The sequence below is a fragment of the Eupeodes corollae genome, chromosome 1 (genome assembly GCF_945859685.1).
Source record: "Eupeodes corollae chromosome 1, idEupCoro1.1, whole genome shotgun sequence".
NCBI lineage: Eukaryota > Metazoa > Arthropoda > Insecta > Diptera > Syrphidae > Eupeodes > Eupeodes corollae.
Genome location: NC_079147.1, coordinates 152,746,639 through 152,772,726, shown reverse-complemented (window position 1 = coordinate 152,772,726; position 26,088 = coordinate 152,746,639). Strand labels below are relative to the sequence as shown.

General features: G+C 36.3%; 2 protein-coding genes and 1 long non-coding RNA gene across 4 annotated transcripts; 2 read left to right on the top strand and 1 right to left on the bottom strand.

Moving 5' to 3' along the window:
• Positions 1 to 411: 411 nt before the first annotated feature.
• LOC129939469 (uncharacterized) lies at positions 412 to 1,297 on the bottom strand. The gene has a single exon (XM_056047493.1). The coding sequence runs from the start codon at positions 1,186 to 1,188 to the stop codon at positions 523 to 525; it is 666 nt and encodes a 221-aa protein (XP_055903468.1). The 5' UTR covers positions 1,189 to 1,297; the 3' UTR covers positions 412 to 522.
• A 166-nt stretch (positions 1,298 to 1,463) lies between these two features.
• Positions 1,464 to 2,275, top strand: LOC129942960 (uncharacterized). The gene is made up of 3 exons (XR_008781134.1): positions 1,464 to 1,607; positions 1,662 to 1,816; positions 1,877 to 2,275. It is a non-coding gene; the product is annotated as an uncharacterized LOC129942960 (long non-coding RNA).
• Positions 2,276 to 4,845: 2,570 nt separating this feature from the next.
• LOC129941962 (ralA-binding protein 1) lies at positions 4,846 to 17,967 on the top strand. 2 transcript variants are annotated; one of them, XM_056050743.1, is made up of 5 exons: positions 4,846 to 5,007; positions 5,072 to 5,207; positions 5,268 to 5,801; positions 5,860 to 6,168; positions 16,932 to 17,967. In XM_056050743.1, exons 1-5 carry the CDS (start codon positions 4,917 to 4,919, stop codon positions 17,791 to 17,793), a joined length of 1,932 nt encoding a protein of 643 aa, XP_055906718.1. In that variant the 5' UTR covers positions 4,846 to 4,916; the 3' UTR covers positions 17,794 to 17,967. The 2 variants fall into 2 exon arrangements, with proteins under 2 accessions (XP_055906718.1, XP_055906717.1); XM_056050742.1 differs by having other exon boundaries at positions 5,265 to 5,801.
• Positions 17,968 to 26,088: the final 8,121 nt, after the last annotated feature.

Sequence of the window (26,088 nt, the reverse complement as noted above, 5' to 3'; positions counted from 1 at the left end):
TTCAATAATAGCAATTAGTTTTCCTGGAATGCCTCTCCTCCGCAAAGCTAACCAGATGCACTCCCTGTTAACGCTATCAAAGGCCTTCTCGAAGTCGATGAACAGCAGGTGTAGTGGTGAATTTAATTAACAATTAAAATTCCTAAAACTTACATTTTAAATACTTTGGCGTGGTATCAAACAACTTTTATTAGATTTGTTGTCGATTTTTCGATTCGGTGAAGCGGTTGAGAGATCTGATGACATCTTAATTTAAGAAGGTTTAATATAAATTTATGTTCAGCAGTCTTATCGAGGCAGTTCTTTATAGTGGCAGATATTTCCTACTAAATGCTAACTGTCTACACTTTCCACAAAAAAGGTTTAAAATTTGGATGTCCATGGATTTGGACAAATGTATAAAAAATATAATTAAATAAAACTTATTTTCAATTATTTATTTATCTTAACTACGTCTATTTCAACAATTTTAAAAACTAAAACTAAGAAAATATGTATAATACGCTTTGGAATGTATCTTCTCTAATGAATTGCTCCAGCGAGATTCCTGATGCGTCGGCTCTTCGATTCCAGCATAGCATGTTCCAATACATCAATAATATGCAAAAGATTATTAATATCTGTTTGGACTATAATATCCTTTCGATTTTTCGCCTCATTCTCATGAACTATTTTACTGTCTTCAAAGTTTATCAATTCGCGATTTTCACTTTTAGGTTCTGTGTGTAAATTAAGCTTCATTGTTACCATAACTGTATTCTGATTTAACAAACTCCTCGATGATATTTTTACTTCAAGTCTCCATTCTAAATTTATCAAGCGATATGCTTTTATATTGGCCCATTTTATTGAACTCTCAACAAAAGATCTTTTGCTTGTGACGAATTGCATTAAAATCGCAACATGATCAGAAGAAAATCCGTCCTTTCTCAAATTGTCAAAGTCTTCATCGGTTACATTTGCTTTGGTTGCATCAATAAGGAGGCATATAAGAGCTTCGATCGATGCACGTACTTTCTCTGCGGAGGTTGAGTGCTTTTTGGCCAACAAATCGTACTTGGTGCTGTTTGGACCATTTGTTAAATATTCGAAGGCAGACTTGCATAGTTCTACAACATCTTCGGGCGATTTTTCACGTACAAGCTTAAGATGTTCACGTTGTTCGTTTTTGAGATAAAATGCCGACATTATTTTTAATTTAATTTTATTACGGAATCAAAAAAAGAAAATTATTTTAATAATCGGCTATTTAACACCCACAAAATTGTTGACATTAAATTTGTGTGTTTATGTTGACATTTCAAATGTCAATTGTCAACTTACTTATGAACTGTTCGATTAGAACTTAATTATGAAAATGCCTAGGGATACCATGAGTTCGTTTTCTATAATACATAGGTACAAGAATATAATAAAACTAATTACTTAAAACAACGAAAAACCTGGACAGTGGAGGATGAAATCGTTTTGTTGGAGTTGTGGGCCGACAAACAGGCTGAATTTATCGGCCAGAGAAAAATCTCTCACGTTTACAAGGAAATTGCAGAGAATTTTGTGGAATATACTCCAGAAGAAATTAAAGTGAAAATTCACAACTTATCGAATCGGTTTAGGTAAAGTTCTTTTTTTGTTTTCTTTTTAGAATTTATTATTACATTTAGAATTTATTATTAATTCACTAACAGAAAGGAAAAGAAATTGGTTGGCCCTTCTGAAGGTTCTCCGTCTCAATGGGGTCTGTATTTGCAAATAAATGCAATACTGGGAGAAAGACCCCTGAGTAACCTTGAAAATCTACAAGAGGACATCCATATGGGTAAAACAATATAACTTCTTTAAAAAAAATCATTTTGTTAAAATTTATTATGTATTTCAGAATCAATTTACTCCACTGAAGATTCATCTCAAAACTCATTGCCACTGCCGTTGTTTCGTCGGCTGCTTTGTCCGCGTCAACTTCAACCGCTGCTTCATCCACTACTCCTGCTGCATTATCCAGTCCGGATGTTCCATGTTCAACAAATTCAACAGCTGGAAAAAAGAGGTAGGGAATTCAAAGGGATGAGGAATTTCAAAAGCAGGATGAAATAATATTGGAAAATTTCAAACTAATAAGAGAAACTGATGAAAATTGATTTTGATTGAGGAGAAAAGAAACGCAATATTGGAAAGAATTGCAAAATCTTGCGAATCTCTTCAACAAGATGTTGCACTTTCAACCCAGAGGAGTTTCTTGGGATACATTTAATACTTATTTGTAATGTTTTTTAATTATGTTGTGTAACAAACGTTCTATATTGAATTAATAAATTTATGTTATTTATGTACGAGTATGTATGCAATTTATGTATATTTTTTTAAGTTCTCGCTTGTTTTTGTTATGTTTTTTGTACCTACATTTTTATGAATTAAAACAATGAATTAAAAGGCAAAGAATATAAACCAAATTAAGTGTTTTACTTTAATGAAAGGGGTGTGGGAAAACTTCTTGTCGGCTTTGTTAATGCTTTTGTTATTAAAAAAAAGAGATTTTTTGAAGAAGACGACGATTACAGTTAAAGTACTTGGAATGGTGGGCCACAGAAAATAATTAAATGAAATTTATTACTCACATAAGTAGGCACTTATTGCATTTTCTAATGGTTCCTGCTGTTGGGTTGGTATCGTTGATGTGAATAGTAAACTCTGGCTGTTCCCTCACAATAATTTCCTTTGAATGTTGTATCCAATGGTTATTAATTTCATCATTATGGACATTCAAAAAATTGTGCAGTACGCAACAAGATTTGATGATAAGGTTTGTGTTTTCAATTTGATTGTCTAGCCCTTTTCCGATTTTCCGAAACCTAGCCTTTAAATGACCAAAGGCATTCTCGACAACTCTACTGTTCTTTGATAGATAGTAGTTGAAATTTTTTTCAACTGGAGTTAAGGAAATGCTAAATTTAAATGCCGAATCTCCGATAAGAACGACAGGAGCACTAACATTGCAAAGGTTCCTTGACATGTTCTTCAGTAATGGATTCTCATGCTGTATTCTAACGGAAGAATTTTCAAAAATTTGGGAATTGTTGCACCGGCCTGGACTACCAACATTTATGTAAAGGAATCTTTATCTAAATTAATTGAACATAAGAATAAATGAAGGTTCTTTTATTAAATGTTTACCTAAAATCGACAACAGCTAGCAGTACCGTCGAGTACCAAAACTTATAATTATAGTAATCGACGGCATCTTCAGCAGGAGGGTGTATCTCTATATGACAGCCGCCTAAGAAATGGTAAAATTCATTTATTCGTTATTAATCTTTAGATATTATTTTTTTTTTCAAAGATTTGTACTAATCTATTGCTTCAAAACACTGTGGAAGACCAAGTTCATAATTAAAAAATATTAAATTATCAATCAATAAAATCAATGCAAATTTTATATTTTTTTTTCGTTTCGAAAGGAGAATTATTTGACGTTTGGTTGTTATGACATTAACCAAACGCCAAATTAATCTCCTTTTCTTTGGTGGAAACACTTCATGATTTATTTTAAATCACTTGCCCTGAATCTCGGATTCTTTTTTGGTGGAAACGTGCTATTAGATAAACATTCAAAATAGCTTCATTTGCTCAAACAGTTATACTATATTCCTTGAGTAGCCAGGATTCGGTTTCAACATTAATATGTCAGAATTTGTCTGTCAGATACAGTGTAAAGTGAAGTTAGGTATAGTTTTATACAGAAATGTGTGTTAAAAAGTATTTTAAGAAATAAATTGTTTATTATTTTTAAAGTGGGTATGTTTTATTTGAAAAAATTAATTCTAACACACTGAGGAAAACTATATTTCATGGATTTTTGTTCCATAAGAAATAAGTTCATTACAAAGTAATTTGTGAAATGATCTGAACGGAATTCATGCACCTTTTTATGGAAGAGGAATGCTATAAAGGGTATAGCGAAGAACTTCAACAGGACTCTATAAGTTAGATTTAAAATTCATGAAAAAACACAATTGTCATTCCTAAAATATTTGAAGGGTATCATGATAGATAAAAATTGATCTCAGTGAGGGGAAAGTGTTATCAATCGACATTTATAATTAAATGACTCACATGTGTCATATACTTATCCACAACTTACGTCAGGATGCGAGTTGTGCTTAACTGTTAAAGTGAATGGTTTGTTAGAAACCAAATATTTTGTTCACTTTTAAGAAAACAATACAATTAAGAAACACAAATTATTGTCATTTCTTTTTATTATGGAGTGCTTTAATTATGTATGGAACAAGATATCAGCTAAATGACCCTTGGGACCTTGGCAGCACACCTAAATCCTATGGTCTAAATTTTCGATGACGCTGAGGTATATTTCACACCCATTTTCATAATAAGCCCGAATAACTTTAACGCGTTCATCGATTGTGTATATTTACATAGTTCAAATTGAATTAGTCTAAAATTGAAAAATGTCAAATGACATACAGACAAAAAATTTACTTTTAGTTGTGGTTCACATTTAACATCAGTCCTTAAAATTTAACCACACTTAAGTATACAAATCAACATTTTGTTTTGACATAACAACAATTATAGTTAACTGCAGTTAAAGATAAAGAACGACCCACAGTTAGATTGTGCCAAAATGCTGAACGATCTTCTGAATGTTACGAAAATTAGGTTGAAGTTAAATACTTTTAAAAAAATATAAACATTTCAAACAAAAGTTCAAATTCCAAATTCAAAAGAAGTTTCGAATCAAACATACTTTGTTATGATCTAGCCCCTATTAGTCTAAAGTGTAAGCACTGGTAACTGATTTTGTTGTGTTTGTCAAAATTGACAGCTGTTTCAGTTTGGACTAAACATTTTATAAATTTGCATGTTTTTTGTGAAAAATTAACAATATTTTGGAAAAGGAAATGGAATTCGATAGCCCAGATGTTGAAAAAGATTTTCCTGGACTCTATGCTTCGGAAACAGGAGCTGGCAAAAAGAAAGAGGAAAGCGATTGTAAGTAAAACTACGTTTATCTTTTTGAATACCTTCTAAAAATAAATGTTATCAACTTCTGTAGTCAGCGAAGGAGACCATGATAAGTTAAGTAAAAAAGATCTCCTAATTGGGCGTCGAAAGGACAAAAAAGATAAAAAAGATCGCGGCTATGCTGCTCTTGAGGGTGAGAGTTCCCCCGAGGACGACTTGGATGCTAAGTAAGTGTAAGGTTTTTCCATTTTCTAACAAAATTCGCTAATCTGGGTTTTCATGAGGAGTCCATCGAAATCTTCAAAGAAATCCAAGGCCTTTAAGTTTTCATCTTCGAAGAGCAAAGAAAAACGCGAAAAATCACGGGACAAAGAAAAGGTTGAAAAAGATGTTAAAGACAAAGATGAGAAAGAAAAGGATAAAGACTCCAAGGAGCCCAAGGACAAAAAACGTGATAAAGATAAAAAGGAGAAAGACAAGAAAGATAAATCAAAAGATAAGGAGAAGAAGGACAAAAAGTCCAAGGCCGCAGTGAGTGAAGAGGTCCTGGAGCTTGGCGATGTTCAGCCAGTTTTTAGTGTATCAGTTAGTTTGGCCACTGAACGAAGTCGATGTCATGATGGAATTGATTTGCCCCTTGTGGTTCGAGATTGCATCGACTATCTGCAAGAGCACGGTTTGCGAAGTGACCAAATTTACAAAGTAGAACCGGTCAAAACGAGACTTCAACATTTCAAACGACTCTACAATAATCGAGAATCTCAAGGAACTGATGATATGGATGTTCCTACAGCATGTGGATTGTTGAAACTGTTTTTAAAGTAAGTAATTGGCATTTATCCTAGGAACTTCGTAACTATTTTGTTTTTACTATTTAAGGGAATTGCCTGAACCCATCTTGACTACAGACTTAATAGCACGTTTCGAAGAAGTTTCCTCGCATCCGCAAGTCACCCAGCAAGAGAAAGAACTCAAGACACTTTTGTATCAGCTTCCTAATTGCAATAAGACTTTATTGTCTTGGATTCTCTTGCATTTTGATTCAGTTATACAAAATGAGAAACAAAACAAGATGAATGCGCAAAGTCTGGCCATGCTGCTCAGTCCACCTTTGCAAATGTCACATCGTTTATTGGTTACTTTGCTGTGTCATTGCCCAAATTTGTTTGCTGGAGTTGAACTAAAAAAGTAAGTAGATTATTATATGGTTAAAAAACATTAAAAATTTTCTAAACATAGTTTGCTATGGCATGCAAAAGTCTGCAAGGATTGAAACAAAAATGTACGTAAAAATCGGTGCTTAAAAAACTTGTATTTAGTCCATTCTTTGAGTCGGGACTGTTTTAAGCACTTAATTCAATTGAGTAGATGTTGTGGCTTGTGCAACTTCTGTTTTTTTTTGTTTGTTATTTTTCAAACGAGTGCAGCTGCCTGTATTTTATTTATAAGTTTGCAACCCACAATATAAAGGTTGGTGTACCCAAAGGCTTCTTATTATCCCTGATTTTGTACTTATTTTTTTAGAGAAAACCTCATGAAATGTATTGCCTCGAATCCCAATGCTGTCTTGTATCGTTAAAGCTTGATTTATCTTTGCCATTATGCATTAGTGGTACTTGCATCTACGAAACTAGACATTTCAATATTCTTGGTATGTTCATCATCAACCACCTGTTGTGGAACATCACATATCATTTATGTGTTGTTGTTAAAAACTCTGCAAGACGTTTGATTTTTCTGAAACGATGATCTGGCTACAATTGCCATCCCTTAACTCAATAGTCGTAATGTTTTTGTCCTTTCCCATTCAAGAATTCAAACCCGATATAAATCTCGTTTTCACCTCTCCCTTTTTCCAACTGCACAGTATGTTTTAGACATATAAAGGGTATAAACAAAACTTTTGAAGCTTTAGGTATAAATAGCTGTAAGAATTGTAAATAAAAATAATTCCTTACTTGAAAATCTTCGGGGTAAAATCTAATTATTTTAACTGCGGCTCTCTAGACACTGTTTAAAGCGAGCTGCGCTTAATAAAGCAATATAAAGCGTGCTACGCAACATAGCTTAGGAATTATACCACAGAGTCCTCTACCCAATCATGACACAAGATGTTATTCTGCCTTAAATGCAATAAGTAGAACTGTGTAATGTTTGGTTTCACTCATAATCACTAGAGTTGACTGAATTGCGTTCCACCAACACTTGAAATGAGTTGTGAAATGTACCAGCAATTGAATTTTTGTATGCTACTAAAAAAAAACATTAATAAACTTACGATTCGTTCTATATTTGTTATTTTTTGACCGTGGAATACCAAATAGCTGGGTCTACGAGTGTTTTGAATACAATTTTTATCATACAAACCAGAATCGAAAGTGATATATGGGACCTCCTGCCCAGCTTATAAAAACGAATTAGTAATAAAAAGTGCACCAACTAACAAGTGTCTTATTTTTGCCCTAAACAATTGCAGACAGTTTAAATAAGCGATCAAAAACATCAGGAAAAGCCTTTGCAAAATATAATTCTATATTTTAACAAACCTGAACCAAATATACTTATCAGGTGTTACCTTTCCAAACTATAGACCTGTTAAGCTCTTACATTTTGATTCAAGCTTAATGCGGAATAAGAGTATACAATCTAAATACTCTTTAAAATGCCCTAAAAAGTGTATTACTAACTTTGACGAAGAGACTAAGCTTTTTTTTGCAAAGAATTTGCTGAGAAAACTAAGGTATCAAGACGCAGAAAAAATATCTTTCCTCGTTTGAGAGAAAATGTTTTATAAGTAGACCTTTGTGTATAAAATTTTTAGGGCAAAAGATGCCGAGCTATTGGCGCTAGTATCGAAATTGGAGACATTTCGGGGGAGCGAGAGAAAAATATTATTTCCATTTCCATAAGCAGCCAGCAGAATAAGGGAGATAATAATTGATTCTATGCTGACTATGAGTTTTGTTCAGTTCAATGGAATCCGTAATAGTATTGGCCGTATTTTAGACTAAGTATATACATATGAAGACTTAATTTTAACTGAAGCTACTTTTTTATTGTCAAATAATAGTATTCATCATAAAGCGTTGCTCATCTCTTTTGATATTTCTTTTTTAAATTGTTATTCTGACGATTCTAATCAATATGATTGTATTTATGATTTTTTGAAAGCAGATTATAACTATATTAATTATTATTTATCCTTGATTGATTGGGAATTAAGTTTATCGGGATCATCTGATTTAAATTATATGTTTGCCTTGTTTATGAATATAAAGAAGACGTTTTCTCTAAGTGTGTACCTCTCAAAAGAGTGGTGAGATCAAATAAGCCTGTATGGTTTAATAGAAGATTGGCCAACTTAAAAGGTGAAATGAAACGAATGTATAAGAAAAGTTTAAATGATTCATCACATCATGTAACATTTTGTCGACTGAAAAAAGAATATGAATTTTTAAAAAGATTTCTTTATCGCCAGCATATTTTATCTGTAGAATCCAAAATTAAGAGCAATCCTAAGGCTTTTTGGACTTTTCTGAATACAAAAAGGAAATCGCTCGGTATTCCTCTATCTATGAAATACAATGATGTTCTGAGCAACGATTTAAAAAATATTTGTAACATGTTTGCGAACTTTTTTCAATCTAACTACGTTGCTGAGGCAGAATCTGCTTTTGAACCAATTCGTGATGTCTCGTCTGTAAAGTTGGGAAATCTTTATGTCTCTAAAAATGATATTTTATCTGAACTATCATCTCTTGATGGCTCTCCTACTCTTCCACCTGACAACATTCCAGCTATTTTTGTTAAAAATTGTAGATATAATCTAGTAATCCCGTTTCATATAATCTTTAATCTTTCGCTGTCTACAGGTGTATTTTTGGATTGCTGGAAGTACTCATTTGTCACCCCAATTCATAAGTCTGGTTCTAAGCAAAATATTGAAAATTATAGGCCAATTGCGAAACTACAATTGGTCCCTAAAGTCTTCGAAGCTATAGTCAAGCGAAAACTCTATTCTGTCACTCGGTCTTTTATATCCGAAGATCAACATGGGTTTGTAAGTGGTAGATCTACGGTAACAAATTCGGCAATTTTTACCAACTTCTGTCTTCACAGTATGGAACGACGCTTTCAAGTGGATGCTATCTACACAGACTTTGCTAAGGCCTTTGATCGTGTTCAGTTTCATATTTTAGAGCGTAAATTATTGTCCAAGCTACTTTACTGAGTTGGGTAATGAGTTACTTAAAAAACCGTAAGCAATATGTGAAATTAGGTTCGCATTTTTCGAAAACGATTTTCAATCATTCGGGTGTTCCACAAGGAAGCCATCTAGGTCCTCTTTTGTTTCTTTTATTTATCAATGATTTGCCAAATTTTATTTTAAATTCAAGTGGATTACTTTTTGCGGATGATTTTAAGATTTTTAGACAAATTTAAACTGTGTCTGATTGTACTCAACTTCAACTTGATATTGACAGGCTTACAAATTGGTGTGATATAAATTGCTTGTATTTAAATATTCGTAAATGTTCGGTGATGTCATTTACTCGAGCTAGAAATCCAATTTTGTTTGCATATAACATCTCTCAGAGTGATCTTAATCGCGTTACGGTGCAACAGGATTTGGGGGTTATTTTTAACTCTCAGTTGAGTTTCGCCTTGCATATGGACTTTTTGATCTCAAAATCGAATGCTATGCTTGGTTTTATGTTTAGAAATTCTAAGGAATTTAGCGACCCTTACACGTTAAAGACTCTGTTCGTATCCTTAGTTCGGTCTAATCTTGAATATTGCTGTACAATATGGTCACCCTACTACAACAAAGGATCATTACGGCTGGAACGTATTCAAAAAAGATTTACAAAATTTGCTTTGCGTAGAACTTACTTGCATTCTGATATGCCTAGCTATAATATAAGATGCCAATTAATTCAATTAAAGCCACTCCAAAACAGACGAGATTGTTATTTCGCAATTTATGATATGTTTGCCAGGGACATTCTGTGTAACCACATTGATAGCCCTAAGTTGCTGTCTTTATTTAATATCTATGCTCCTGCGTGTTTCCTACGACCTAGAGAAAACGACTTCTTTTATATCCCAAGACACAATACTAATTACGGTTTGAATAATCCTATATGCAATGCTGCTTCCTGTTTCAATCAATTTGAGGATTTATTAGATTTCCTTTTAAGTCGAAATGAATGTAAGACTACTTGTAAATAATATATAATTAATTAGATTTAAGTTTAGCTTATAAGATATTCTATGAAAGTCAAATGTGCTTTTTAGAGTTAAATAAATAAATAAATTATTTTTCCACCCAAAATATCTACACAATTTCCTTCATTCTATTTGAGTCTATCCTTGTATATGTTTTCATATACAAAGCTTCCATATGAAGGCCAATGAATTTGTTTTTGTTTTTTCTTTACATCAATGCACTTTTATATGAAAAACGATAGAGTAAAACAAAAATGGCTGAACATTATGTCCAATAAGGGGATGAATGAAATTTGTGTTTGCTTACATCACCTGTTAAGGATCTTTTAGCGATTTTTGTTTTTACTTACATTCATAAGGCTGCTGCTCCTAGTGTGCGATCTTTATACATACATATATGCACAATGGTTTGTACTATGAATACAATGCGATGCGATTTTTGTATTGCAGATCTTTGTAGTTTAACTAATAACTTTTTTAACAAAACACCAAAAAACTACAAGCATTTTTATGAGAAATCAAATGGCATTAACATTTTTGAAAACAACATTTTTCAACAGGTGGTTCAAAATGACCAAGGTGCAGAATTGGCTTTGCTAGCAATTTAATGCCTTAAATCTTGACTTAATTTAAAAAAAAATGAATAAAATAGTAAAACTAACCTGTTTTGTGTGTCCATCAAACAATAAATTTATTAATAAGGTGAATTTCAAATGTAATCAACATACACGCATAGAACATAATTTTGGAAACGCGCCTTAATTTACAATCTTCAACAACAAGTCCAAAATATAATTGAAAAAGTTAAGATATTTAACCCCGTTCATTACTTAATACACCGTATATATTTTCTGTGCGCTGCCTTGTCAAAGTTTATTAATATACAAATTTTAAAATAGTATAAGGTAAAAGCCATCATTGCAGCTTCAATGATTTAATGATCTATAGCATCATTAAATGTGTGCTTTTTTCGTAAATTTCTCTTGGAGTTAAATTTTATTATTAGTACCTATATTTTAAAACAGTAGTTAAACTTTATGTTTATTCCAAATGTATAGACAAATTACCCCAAATTTAAAAACTTTGCTCTGACAGAAAAAAATTGCATTTGCTTAAATTTAGATATGTTACGACTGAGACAAAGTCATCAAATTTATGTAGGTATGTAAAATTACAAAGTCTAATATTTCTCTAAAAAATAAAGACCTAAACAAAGTTTATGTAAGTTTAAAAATGAGCCAGGGTAGGTTAGGTTATAGTGGCTGTCCAAGATGGAAACGGACACACTTAGGCCAGTTTAATGGCCCATTGTGATACCACATGAATCTTGAGGCTTCCTCCTAAGCTCAATGGAACCAGTTAGAGTCCCTTACGAAACGTGAGAGGCTGATTATACCGATATGATTTAGATCGTTTAGATCGTTAAAGAAGAACTCTCCTAGGTAATTCTTGCGTTTTCGAGCTAGAGCAGGGCATGTGCAGAGAAGATGAAGAACCGTTTCTTCCTCTTCCTCGTCCATACAGCTTCTGCAAAAGTCATTTGAGAATACGCCTAGTCTCGTGGCGTGCTGTCCTATTAGACAGTGTCCGGTTATGACACCTATTATCGAGCTTATAAGCGATCTGCTTAGAGAGAGCAAGCACCTTGAACGTTTTAAATCCATTGTTGGCCAAATGTTTTTTGTGACTTGACACGTGGTGATGTTGTTCCACCTGGTGCCTGCCCTCCTCACAGCGTCTTGCATTAGCAGCAGTTTACAAGTAGCGATTGATATGCCAGTACTTGCCAAACGTGGTAGGATGGGCTGTACTGTACCGTTCCTGGCGAGTTCATCTGCCTTACAGTTTCCTGGAATGTCTCTATGGCCCGGCACCCAGCAAAGGTGAATATTAAACTGTTGCGCCATCTCCATTAGAGATGATCGACAGTTATGGACTGTTATAGAGTTTGTAGAGACAGAGTCCAGAGATTTGATAGCGGCTTGGCTGTCGGAGAAAATACGGATATCAGATGTTGATATCACGTTTTCTTTGAGCCAAGACAAGACTTCCTTAATCGCCAAAAGTTCCGCCTGGAACACGCTACAATGATTGGAAAGGCGGAATGAGAGACTTAATTTCAGTCGTTCAGAGTACACACCACCACCAACCCCTTCTTTGGTTTTTGAGCCATCTGTGTAAAAGTGGATTGACTCATCCTCCAAGAATGTCCTATCCTCCCAAAAAGATCTGGTAGGTATAGAAATCTGGAAATTCCTGTCGAATTGTAGTTGGGGGATGGTGTAGTCTGTGTGCTTTGGAATTGATTCTAAGCACCTTAGAATTACGGAGTGGCCAATGTTGTTGTTAGTCCACTGCGACGAAGCAATGAGGCGAATAGCAGAGCTTGCAGCTATTTGTTTACTAAATATGTCAAGAGGTGTAAGGTAGAGCAAGGTGTCCAGTGCCGCAGATGGGGTCGTGCGAAGCGATCCGCTTATACATAGGCAGGCTGAACGTTGGACATTATTTAACTTATCCCTGTTTATACCTTTCTCTAAAGCAGTCCACCATACTGCTACACCGTACGTTAAAATTGGTCTGATTACTCATGTGTATAGCCAATGCGTGATTCTGGGTTGTAAACCCCATTTATTACCAATAGCTTTTTTGCAAGAAAAGAGAGCTACAGTAGCTTTTTTGACCCTTTCCTGTGCGTTGCGTTTCCAATTAAGTTTTTTGTCTAAGACAAGACCCAGGTATTTAGCCTCGTCTGAGAATTTTAATTGTATTCCTTTAATGCAAGGAGGGTTGACAAATGGAATTTTGTATCTCCTCGAAAATAAGACCAGATCGGTTTTATGTGGGTTAACACCCAGTCCACACCGATCAGCCCAAAGTATTAGTTTGTTCAAGGCATTTTGTAAGAGTTCTTTTAGGATATTAAGATGCTTTCCTGAAACTGCTATAGCAACGTCGTCCGCATAGGCTATCACTGTGAAACCCTCCGCATCCAGACTAGTTAGGATTTCATTCACTACTAGGTTCCAGAGGAGAGGGAATAGAACACTACCTTGCGGTGTCCCTCTACTAACGAATCGTCTGCAAGAAGAGTTGCCCAGTTTTGAGTTAATTATTCTGCTAGTAAGCATTAAATGAATTAACTCCCGAAGCGAACTCTCTACATTTAGAGATGTCAGTGCAGAAGTGATTGCAGATGTGTCCACGTTGTTAAAGGCACCTTCGATGTCAAGGAAAGCAACCATAGTGAACTCTTTATAATGGACTGAATATTCGATGGTGCGTACTAAAGTGTGTAACGCTGTTTCCACTGATTTACCCTTACAGTACGCATGTTGAGACGAAGACAGAAGCGAACTTGTATCTTGTATCGATACGTGCCCTTAAATGGATATCAATCAATCTTTCCAGGGTCTTAAGAAGGAATGATGATAGACTTATAGGTCGTAAATCTTTAGGATTGACTTGGGAGCATTTACCTGCTTTAGGTATAAAAACAACTTTAACTTCTCTCCATGCCGAGGGAACATGGACCAGGTAAAGACAGCTGGTAAAAATTGCCTCAAGGATTGGTGCAATTATATCAGAAGCTTTTTGTAATTCTGCTGGTATTATTCCATAAATAAATCTATAAAAATAAAATTATAGGAAAAGCTTAAGATCTATAAATAACTAACATACCAAATGTACACGATTGAAATATTCATTAAATCACATTTTGTTAATTATCTCAGCAAAAATGTGACTTCTGTTCTTAGCCAGCTAAATAATAAACAAAAAACATTGGTCGAGACGGTTTTCTTCTTCGATGGCCTTAATTCAAAAAATAAGGTATTTTTATCTAATATATAAAGTTCCCCTGTCACAGTGTTAGTTGCCATACTCCTCCGAAACGGCTTAACCAATTTCAATGAAATTTTGCATATACATTCGGTAGATCTGAGAATAGGTTATCATCTATTTTTTATATTCCTGCTATGGTTTAATTGCATCAACATCGTACACGGTGCAACGATTTTCATTGACGCTATGTAAAATGACGCATTGATTGCTATTGAGAATCTCTGCATTATCGTTGTCAACTTATTACTCAGTCATTTCGGCAGTCATTCACCAAATCAAAATGCGTCTGATTTAATAGGCACTAAATTGAATCGTGAACTACAGACAATACAATAATGGAAATGGCAGCGATTGTTGCTCGCAATGTCCCACTAAAGAATGAAGAACAAAGAACCATTTATGACCACATTATGCTAGCAGTTTCGGCAGGACAAGGTGGATTCCTTTTCTTGATGCACCAGGTAGACATTCCTTATTTTGCTAATTCCTGCTAAAATACTATTAAATAATGATATCGCATTGGCTGTTGCATCTTCTGGTATTGCGGCAATCATCCAAGACCACAGTGCTGAAACAGTGTAAAATTATTATCTTAGATGAATGCACTATTTCACACAAATATTCGCTTGAGGCGTTAAACAGGACATTTCAAGACATACAAAACAAGGCAGACTATTTGGCGGCACTCTGTTACTCCTTTCAGGTGATTTCAGACTAACGCTTCCCGTTATTCGGTGTTCAACGAACGCTGATGAGATCAAGGCGTGCTTAAAATCATCGCTACTGTGGTGTTATGTACAACTGGAAGTAAATATGCGTCTTCAAATGTTTCAAGATTTATACGCTGAAACATTCTCAAAACAACTGTTAGATATAAGCGACAAAAAAGTTACTACAAATAAAACTCGATGCATAAAATTACCGGTCGATTTCTGCACGATTTTAGATTCACAAGATGCTCTCATTGGCCAGATATTTCTCGATATACACAGACAATATGCAAATCATGAGTGGCTGGCAGAAAGAGCAATTTAAGCAGCAAAAAATGTGGATTTTAACGAATTAAATCTCAAGATACAACATTTGTTACCAGAAGACTTGATGTCATACAAATCTAATAATACATTTTGTGCTACCGAAGCTGTAAACTATATAACTGAGTTTTTGAATTCGTTGGAGTTACAAGGCATGCCACAAAATAATTTACAACTGAAGGTTGAATCTCCGGTAATTTTGCTTCGTAATTTGAACCCACCACGGTTGTGCAACGGCACGGTGTTCGTAGTTAAAAAATTATGAAAAATGTTATCGAAACCATAATTCTAAATGGCAAATTCCGGGGTGAAAATATATTATTACCGAAAATTATATCCACAGATGTGATTCAAACGCTCTCAATTTCCAATTAGATTAGCATTTGCAATTACTATCAATAAGTCTCAAGGCCAAACGATGTCTGTGTGCGGCTTAAATTTGAGCACTTTATGTTTTTGACACGGACAATTATGCGTGGCGTTCTCTCGGGTGGGCAAAGCATTCAGTTTGTTTGTATTAGCAAAAGATGGGATACCAAAAAATATTGTACACTCTGTTGCAGTCAGCTAGTATTAGATATAATATAAATTTAAAATGTTTACCTTCAATTTCGAGAACGTTTCTCGTAAAAGATAAAAGAACTCAATTTTGAAATTGCTGCTGTTACTTTTTTGTATATGACCACTTAGTCTAAAAAACAAAAATAACAGTAGTAATATCCAACATTCATCTGCTTCCAGATTTCTATACCTTCCAGATCTTTCTGGGAGGATAGGGCATTCCTGGAAAACGAGTCAATCCATTTTTACACAGAGTTCAAAAACAAAAGAAGGAGTTGTTCGAGGTGTGTACTCTGAACGACTGAAATTCAGTACCTCATTCCGCCTTCCCGATAATTGTAACGTGTTCTAGGGAACTTTTGGCGATAGAAGAAGTCTTGTGCTGGCTTAAAGAAAATGTGATATCAATATCTGATATCCTTATCTTCTCAGATAGTCAGGCCGCTATCAAATCTCTGGTCTCTGTCTCTACAAACTCTAAAACAGTCCATAACTGTCGATCATCTCTAATGGAGCTGGCGCAACAGTTTAATATTCACCTTTGCTGGGTGCCGGGCCATAGAGACATTCCAAGTTACTGTAACATCCGCTTTACTCGCCAGGAACGGTACATTGCAGCCCAAATGCTGAAATACCAATCGCTACTTGTAAACTGTTGCTAATGCAAAACACTATGAAGAAGGCAAACACCAGGTGGAATAACATCACCACGTGTCACGTCACAAAAAACATCTGGCCAACACTAGAAGGCAGAAACTAGCGAGCCTCAAGACTCATTTGGTATCACAATGGACCCATAAACTGGCCTAAGTGTGTCCGATTCCATCATGAACAGCCATTTCAACCTAACCGAACCTACTCAATATTATGTGGATCAGCACCACTGGACATGACACCCTGTATATACAATGTAATAATATAAGTATTCTACTTTTTTCAATGTCTAATGTGTTTGTTTACTAAAAAAACCCAAAAAGGTTAAAATTTAAGTAGAGCAAATTAAAGACGCAAAGCTAAGAGATAAACGCATCACTTAAGATTATCATTCAATGTGTGTTATCTTATTTTTATCATGTTTGAGATAATTTTTGATTAATGCCCTACATGTGATTAGAATTGAATCTAGAACTTTGTGTAGCTGCTAAACACATCATTTAGAATAAAATATTTCTATTTATAAGATATTAAATAATATGTCAGGTCGTTTTGGAAAGCTAACTAAATTTCTTATGAAGTATGAACAAAATAATAAATAAAAATATATACAATGTTTTTTGTTTGCAGATATATCCCACCGATTACATCGACAAGTCCCAAACTACCAGAGACGCCAAATGACATTCAAGCTGAACTATCTAAACAAGAGAGTCTTCTCGCACAAATTCATTCCGAAATGAATGCTGGGTTTGTCTCTAAGAAACGCGAAGAACAACTCTGGGAAGTACAACGTATCATCACACAACTCAAAAGGAAACTAAGAGTCTTTGAGAAACGTTTGGAAAAAAGCATAGAAGATCCAGCTGCGGAAATAGCAGAATCATGCACTTCCACTATTATTCAAGCTCATGCACAAAATCGAGAGCAAATTTCTTGTGCCGCCACCACAACCGCCGCAACTAAGGCAACTTCAGATGACGAATCAATGAAAACATTAACCATTCCCTCAACAGAATCCGGAACAAACACTGATACAAAAAATACTCCACAAGACACAACCGACTATCCGTCTATAATTCCTGAAGAACAACCTCCCATTAAAGAGATCACTGCCGCCGACGAAGGCATGTACCTTCACGAGAACGGCATGCTTATGCTACCCAAAACTCATCCAGACTATCACACCTTGATACGTTTACAACTGGAAAATCAAGAACTAATGAATTGGAAGAATCAGTTGCAAGCAAGAATCAGTGCTGAAAGGGCAGAAATCTTACGCTTAAAGAAATTCCTTGTCGTCTCGAATACAGATCAACCGAAAAAGTGCTGCGTGAATGACGAAGTTGGTGACTATGATAAGATAATTGAAAATTATATGAAAGAAAATAATTTGCTTGAACAAAAGAAGAATATTTTGGCAAAGCAGATTTTTGAAGAAAACAAAGAATTGATTGCATTGCAAGTGGAATACGCAATGCAGAAATTTTAGTATTAACATGAATGCAAACGAATTTATTTATTATTTTAAATATTACATGAATGCATGTATATGGTTGAAATGGAATTAAATTCCTATATTAAACTATTTATGAAAGCTTATTGAAATAACGTTACTTACCTTTACACAAATTAAGTGTTAAAATAAAATTAATTTATAACTAAATGTATTTATGTATATTTTTCATTTTTTGGGAGCAAAATCGTTTCAGAAAACAAAGAATTGTTCTCTTTATTAGTTATGAAACATTTCAGAAATTATGTCTCTGTTCTTTTTCGACATGATATGATATTTTTAAAGGAAATTTTGTCCTGGTATCTAAAATTGTATTTACTTACTTTAGGTGGCGCTTCAATCTCATGTGAACTGAGACCCTACCCAACCATCTCATTCATTTAGCTCCGAAACTGGCTTGATTCAGTTTATCTCTGAATTAGTTTTTTTTATAGTTAGCGAACACTAAAAGGGTATACCTTTAATATGCCAAAGACACAGTGTGAGCAGTAGGAAAAGAGGGAAGGGTTGGATAGGAGGTGTCAGTGTACATTAGTTTTAAATTTCTGAACATTGCAATGACAGGGAAAGATAGAGCGTGGCAAGGCTTTCCACATTCTCGCGTAGTACGGCTTAAAAAAGAATCTCTGTACTTCATAGTAGCCGAAGTTGGACTCACGGGTAAACTGATGGGCATTCTTAGAAGCGCGGGTATTACGGTTAAATTTTTTAAGGCGACGAATGCTACTGGCTATTTCACTAGAGCATAGTCCGTTAAAAAAACGGTAAAAAAGGGTGAGGCAAGAAACCTTGCGTCGATGTAATCAAGTTAATGATGTTAATGTCACCAATCATTTTAAAAGCTCTTTTTTGAATACTGTCCAAGAGGCTTAAATAAGTTACTGGAGCACCAGCCCAGAGATGAGAGTTATATTCAAGTTTCGGACGTATATAGGTTTAGTAGATTGTAGCCAGATCAGACGGAGAGACAAATTTCGAAACAAGGTATCGGATTAGAAGTAGCAGACAGAAGATCATTTTAAAAATGAAGAAGATGGTCTGAGACAAAACGGAGCCCTGGGGCACACCAGAATTTATTTAATGAGTTTTAGACTTGAATCCGTCCAAAACAACTTGTATTTAACGGTTCGAAAGAAAATTTCTAATAAAACGAAGAAGAGATTCGTCGATACTGAAATCAAGCATTTTCGATAAGAGAGCAAGATGCTAGACTTTATCAAATGCCTTTGGAATGTCAAGTGTAATAATCTTACTTTCTCCAAAACGATGTAAAGATTTGTTCCACTGTTCGGTGAAATGAACCATGAGATCACCAGTGGACCTATTGCTACAAAAGCCGTATTGCCTGTCATTAAGAAGATATTTCTTAAGCTGATAAATAATCAGCGTTTCCATGACCTTAGAAAGAAGGGACGTTAGTGCTATCGGTCGGTAATTTGTGGGAGAAGAAGATTCGCCAAATGCAGTTTTCCAACTACTCGGAACGAGCCCAGAAGAATAGGATAGATGGAAAAGCTTACGCAGTGGTTTTGCTAGCGTGGAAGAACACCTCTTCAGAATAATAGCGGGGATACCATCTGGGCCAGCGGATTTATGAATGTTGAGATCTTAAAGAACTCTCGCCATAGTTCGAGTACGAAAAAAGATGGGTCCCATAGAATCATTTTTGCGTTAAAGAACTGGGAGAATCATGACACTATCTGGTAAGGTGGAATTTTCGGCGAACTGCCTTTATCAATAGAGCTAACTAAAGGAGTGTCATTGACAACAAGCGTAGAAGTCGAGGAAGAGGAAGAATTCCTCATGTTTTTTTACAAATGACCAAAAATTCTTACTGCCTTTTTGACATTGCAGTATTTTTCGCCGTAATTTTAGGTCATGTACAAATTTGGTCCTTCGAATATAGGCGTTGCAGGCCTTCCTAGCTTGCTTACACTTTTTCCGGTTTTCCTAAGTTAGGTTGGCTTTAAAACACCGGAAGCTCACCTCTTTCTCCTTGATAACCTCTTTGCAGCTCGAATCGAACCATGATTTAAACTTGGGTTTAATACTTTTAACCCTATTCGGGATAAACGTTTCCATTCCCAGATGAATCATACTAGACATCATATCTGCACTGGAGCCTACGTCGCTACCGAGGAAGCAAAGCGATCAGTTAAAGATCCTGAAGAAATTATTGAGACCGTCCCAGTTGGATTTCTAGTACTGCCAAACGGTTCTCTATGGAGCTCTTTCTTTACCTGGATTTGTTTGACACGAGAAATTAGTAGATATGACACTGTGGTCCGATGTGCCTAGAGGCGTCAATACAATGATTGTGTACTTATCAGGATCAGAAGTGAGAAACAAGTCAAGTGTATTTTCTGCTCAGCCGTTAACGTCTGATACACGAGAAGGCTCATTGACAAGCTGAGTAAGATGGTTAAACTCAGCAAAAATCTCAGAACACATTCCTTCGGGCGTTGTCTGGCCCTGGAATGGCGAAGCCACGAAGTATTGTGAACATTATAATCGCCCGTTATAACGATTTCAGTGTTAGGATACAGGGAGGCAATTCCCGAGAAGTTGAAACTCTGTCCAGGTTTGGGCTCCGATAAAGAAAACAATAGTGAATGATGTGCTTATTCCAGGAAAGTTTTAACCACATGAATTTAAAAAGGGTAAAAGTTGATATACAACATCATTCTTAATATATATGGCGAGACCATGGTGTGAGAAGAATAATGGCAACAAGCAATACCCATGAATATAAAAATTAGCAGGATCGAAATCTTCACCCACTTGGGTTTCACTCAATGCCAAAATAGCTGGTCTGTTATTTTTAATAAATATGATTTAAAATCATGTTACCGCGTTTACAAGAAGAATTGAATCCGAATTGAATCAGGATTTAACGCCTTATAGACCTGGATCGGATCGAAATAGGATTACTCGATCCAATCCCACTGAAATAGGCGAATCGAATCGAAAATTTGTTTGTAAACCTGAATCGGGGAATCGAGTTATTGGTGTGTGAGGTTTTGCTTGTGTGCGTGCGATAAGACAAAAAGACTCCATTTAAATCGAGTATTTTTGGATCTAAGCTGAATTTAATTTGGCGCTCGTCTTTGTGTTTAGAGCATTGTTCCAAAATTGTAGGTTTATTTAAAAATAGCAGTACGCACACAAATAAAACCGAAATGTCATTTCGATTCCATTTGAATTCGATTACTCGATTCAGTGCCACCATATACCTGGATCGAAATCTCAATTCGATTCGAATCCTCGATCTCGTCTTGTAACCAGCGTATGTTAGAATTAATGTGGGTGCATACAGACAGAAAATTCGATCTCAGCCCACAAACATTGTTGAGCTTCTAGCTGCGAAGAACTACCCCTCTATAATTAATTTTATACATATACATTTATATAATGGTTTCAATTTCTAAGAGAATATCATTGATCTTAATTATATTTAACAAACTTGGGTATCTCAGCGTTTGGATAATGTCGTTTCCGTTTAGAATTTTCTCTATGATTGTTCTTAGTTTTGGAGCAGGTATATATATTTATTCGATGAAAATGAGTGGCATTTTTTACTGCTTCAGAGTCAACTAAGCGCACACGCCCTTATCTATTCGAAAAATTATAGTCTGCGAAAAGCTCAGTCTTTGTAAGCGCCGCGAAATCGATTTCTGTACTCATTTGACGACAGATGCAATGTTTCAGGTTAATATTGTGGGTGCGGATTCAAAGACTTTCCGGGCCGGAGCATTGGTTTCCATGCGCTCTACGTGACCCAGCCATCTTAGTCGTTGGACTTTTAATCTTTTTGCTAAGTCTACGTCGCTGTACAGCCCGTACAGTTTCTCGTTCCATCTTCTCCTCCACTCCCCTTCGATGCATACGCAACCGTAGATCACACGACAAAACTTTTCTCTCGAAGCGACCCAAGGTGCTTTCATCCGCTTTTGTCATAGTCCATGCTTCTGCAACGTATAGCAGGACGGGGAGGATAATGGTCTTATATAACGACACTTTGGTCCCTCGAGAGAGGACTTTACCACTTAATTGCTTTCTTAGCCCTAAGAAACAGCGGTTAGCAAGAGTTATTCTGCGTTTGATCTCAGCGCTGGTGTTGTTTTCTGCGTTTACAGCGGAGCCTAGGTAGACGAAGTCCTTGACTACCTCAAAGTTACGTCTGTCGATTGTGACGTTTTGACCAAAACGTCGGTGTTGTATGTCCTTTCTAGACGACAGCATGTACTTTGTTTTTCCCTCATTAACCGTTAAACCCATTTTTGCCGCCTCTGCCTCAATACTCACAAAAGCCCCATTGCTCGACCGCACGCTTCTCATGCCCTCTCTTTTTCCTTCTGAGAAGTCGGCGTTCCTCTCGCCTCTTCTGCTCATAGAGCTCACGAGCAGCTCTCGTCCTTTTATGCAGCGCTGCCTTGCGTGCCTGTTGTTTGGCTTTATTTGCCTGCCGTAATTCCTCATCAAACCAGGGGCTCCTTGTTGGTGGCTGTTTGAAACCCAGCACATCATAGGCGGCTTCTCTTATTGCATCTTGGCAATGTTACTTCGAGAGAGGTTACTTGTAACTCGGTCGGAAAAGGATTTGGCGATCTCTGGCGATTGTAGCCGTTCGACGTTGTATCTTCTCCCAGCACCTCTCTGTTTTGCCTTGGGTCTGGAAATCCGAAGTGCTACCTTGGCTACAACGAGGTAGTGGTCCGAGTCGATGTTAGCTCCTCGGAAAGTTCGTACATCCATAATGCTGGAAGCGTGTCTGGCGTCGATCGCAATATGGTCAATCTGGTTGACGGTAGATTGATCTGGAGAAGCCCAAGTTCTTTTGTGGATGTTGAGGTGTGGAAAACGCGTACTGGCTACCATGACGTTTCGCCCCGCAGCAAAATCTATGAGCCTGAATCCATTGTCGGAAGTGTTGTCGTGCAGGCTGTTCCTCCCGATTATTCCACCAAAGATGTCTTCCCTTCCTAGCTTGGCATTAAAATCGCCCAGGACTATTTTAATATCGTAGCTAGGGCACTGCTCATATGTTTTGTCTAAGAGCTCGAAGAACATATCTTTGGTGTTGTCGTCTTTCTCTTCTGTGGGGGCGTGCGCGCATATCAGGCTAATGTTGCCGAATTTAGCCTTGATGCGTATGGTCATGAGGCGCTCACTGATGCACCTATAGCTCAAGACTTCTTGCCTAAGTCTGGCTCCGATGACGAATCCGCATCCAAATAAGCGCTGTTGGTTTTCGTGGTAGCAGTCACCATAATAAATATCGCAGTTTTTCATCCTCTTTTTGCCCGGCCCATCCCATCGTATTTCCTGGATGGCGGTGATATCTGCTTTATATCGTTCTAGGGCCTCCGCTAATTCTTCGGCCGCACGTGGTCTGTTAAGGGACCTAACATTCCACATGCATATCCGAAATCCGTTGTCCTTTATTCGTTTGCGTTGGTTGTCAACAGTAAATCCGTCCGTATCCGAGGCTTGTTGGTGCTTCGCAACTTTGAAAGCTTTTACGTGGCCAGGAAGTCACCCCGACGCACAAACCCCAACCTGGAGGGCCAGATCCTAAGTATAACTCCAAGCATGGGGAGCCGGATAAAACCGCTCCTTACAGGCCTGGGCTCCGAATAAGTCGAAGAAGCCCTATAAGGTGTTCACTAAGTAGTTCAACCTTACTGGAACTGTAGACGCCACCGTTGATTCCATCTCGGGAATTCCTCCGCTGCCGTCTGGATAAGGAGAGGAGCCTTAGTGGAAACACCTCTCCCCACCTCTCTCGTTTGCTGCCCCCAACAACTTTCCACTAGGGTTGGAACCCAATCTCCAGTTGAGGTACTAGGCACCCGATGTTCACCACGTGGAGGTCAGAGTAGGAGTTGATAGACAGAGGTTGGTTTTAAGAAAAACCTGTGGACGCTTGTGTCCTCTTGAATGCACATGTCTACCATTTGAACATCAGACTATACTTCACAGTTACTAATCCAGTGAACTCAAATTTGTTCATCGTGATTTTGATGAAGAGTGAGGCACGTTAGTTGAACAGAACACCCATTTTGTTAAAAAACAATTTTATAATAATGTGAATGCGAGATTGACTGTTCCGTTTCTTTTTTTTATAATAAACGTGAACTCAAGGGGTTATTAATACCCTTAACATGTTTAAAGTTTAAACACAGTGCGAGCTTTAGGAAAATAGGGAAGGATTAAAGATGAGATACACATTGGTCTTAAAGATTTGAATAACAAAATGATAGGGAAAAAACAGAGCTGGGTAAAGCATTCCACATTCTCGATGTGCGGTTAAAAAAAGAATTGCTATACTTGACAGTACGTCCGAAAAAGAGCTCAAGGTTAAACTGATGTACATTCCTAGAAGTACGAGTATTAAGGCTGAATTGTTTGAAGGGAGGAATGGAATTGGCTAATTCGACAGAATACTGTTTATAAAAATATCGGTAGAACAACGAAAGGCATAAAACATTGCGGTGGTGTTCAAGTGACGTAATTGTTTCGGTTATAGTTCTATCGTCTATGATTTTCAAAGCTCTTTTTTGGATCCTGTCCAAAATACTTAAACTTGTTTTATGGGCACCTGCCCAAATATGCGAGTTATATTCAAGTTTTGGACGAATGAAAGCTTTGTAAATTACAGCCAGATCAGAAGGGGTGAAAAATGTCTTGCACCGTCGGAGAAATCCTAAGCACCTATTTTTGGCAATATCGAATATGTGATCATTCCATAAGAGTTGATCTTTGATACACATACCGAGTACTAAAAGTTGATTAGTTTCCTGGATGCAAGTGCCGCTCATGGATAGTGGCATCGGGGAAGGGTTACGCTTTGACGACAGGACACAGCATTGAGTTTTCGGAACGTTAAATTCTACACGGTTTTTGATTCCCCATTGTACAATGCTGTCGAGAGCAGAATTTAATGATCTTATCATACGCTGCCGTTGAAGTTCCACATCCGAAGGACAAGGATGAGAATCTAAAAACGAATATGAAAAGATGAGGGTACTGTCACCCGAAAATCAATTTAGTGGGTTAGATGTTTCAGACAAAAGATCATTTACAAAAATAAGGAAAAGTGTCGGAGACAAAACGGAGCCCTGGGGTACACCAGCGTTTATTTTGTGAATATCAGATTTGAACCCGTCCAATACTACTTGAATTGAACGGTCCGAAAGGTAATTTCCAACCCAACGAAGAAGGGATTCATCAATACCAAATGCACGTATTTTCGATAAGAGAACTTGATGCCAAACTCTATCAAATACCTTTGAAATATCAAGCGCAATAATCTTACTTTCTTCAAATCAATCTAAAGATTTGTTTCACTGTTCGGTAAGATAAACTATGACATCATCAGTGGATCTATTTCGAAAGCCATATTGCCGGTAGTTAAGAAGCTTCCGTTCTTCAAGATATTTCTTAAACTGATAATTAATCAGCGTTTCCATGACCTTTGAAAGAAGGGACGTGAGTGCTATTGGACGATAGTTAGAGGGGGAGGATGATTCGCCTTTTTTAGGGACAGGCTGTTTTCCATCCACTCGGAAAGAGACCTGTAGAGTAGGAAAGATGGAAAAGCTTAAGCAGTGGTTTTGCCAGCGATGAAGAACGCCGATTCAGAACAATAGGGGAATACTTTTGAGATGCTAATGCAACTATAGCGTTTTAAGGAAAAATCAACTTTGCTCAAATATTTCTAGAGAAATGATTACATTAAAACCAAATTACTAGTTTAGATTTGTTTAGTTTATTTATTTTTAAATGCTCTATAACATTCATTATAATATTTTATTTTAACCCTTTGTTGACCGACGGTACTTTGAAGTACCACAATGTTTTACATGAACTAAAAACTATATAGCGGTAAATTTTGGTTCTGTTGACCAACCGTAATTACAAGTACCATAATAATCTCTATACATTTTATTGTTTGTGATTTTTTAATTTATTTTAGTGAGTGTTATAACTGTTTCTTTAATAGATATTAAGACTTAGAAGAGAGTAGTTTTAGTTGATTTTTGCGTTTGAAGATCTTAGTTGGCTTGGTAGCTTTTTTTTAAATTTATAAGCTTATCTGCATATCTAACTTTCTAAAAAACAATACATCAATTGAATTTATAAATATTTTTTATATATTTTCGACAAAAAGTAAAAGTGGACTGGTAAGTACCGTCGGGCTGTGGAGTGTGTTTGTAGTGTTTTGCAGTGATACAATTTTCATATAGGTATATCCAGATAAATTGAATT

Bases quoted from the DNA above. Each gene is read 5' to 3' on its own strand.
- LOC129939469 (XM_056047493.1), bottom strand. From the start codon at position 1,188: ATGTCGGCATTTTATCTCAAAAACGAACAACGTGAACATCTTAAGCTT.
- LOC129941962 (XM_056050742.1), top strand. From the start codon at position 4,917: ATGGAATTCGATAGCCCAGATGTTGAAAAAGATTTTCCTGGACTCTAT. The intron at 5,208-5,264 runs GTAAGTGTAAGG...GGTTTTCATGAG, and splicing joins GAGGACGACTTGGATGCTAA to GAGTCCATCGAAATCTTCAA. The intron at 6,169-16,931 runs GTAAGTAGATTA...TTTTGTTTGCAG, and splicing joins GCTGGAGTTGAACTAAAAAA to ATATATCCCACCGATTACAT.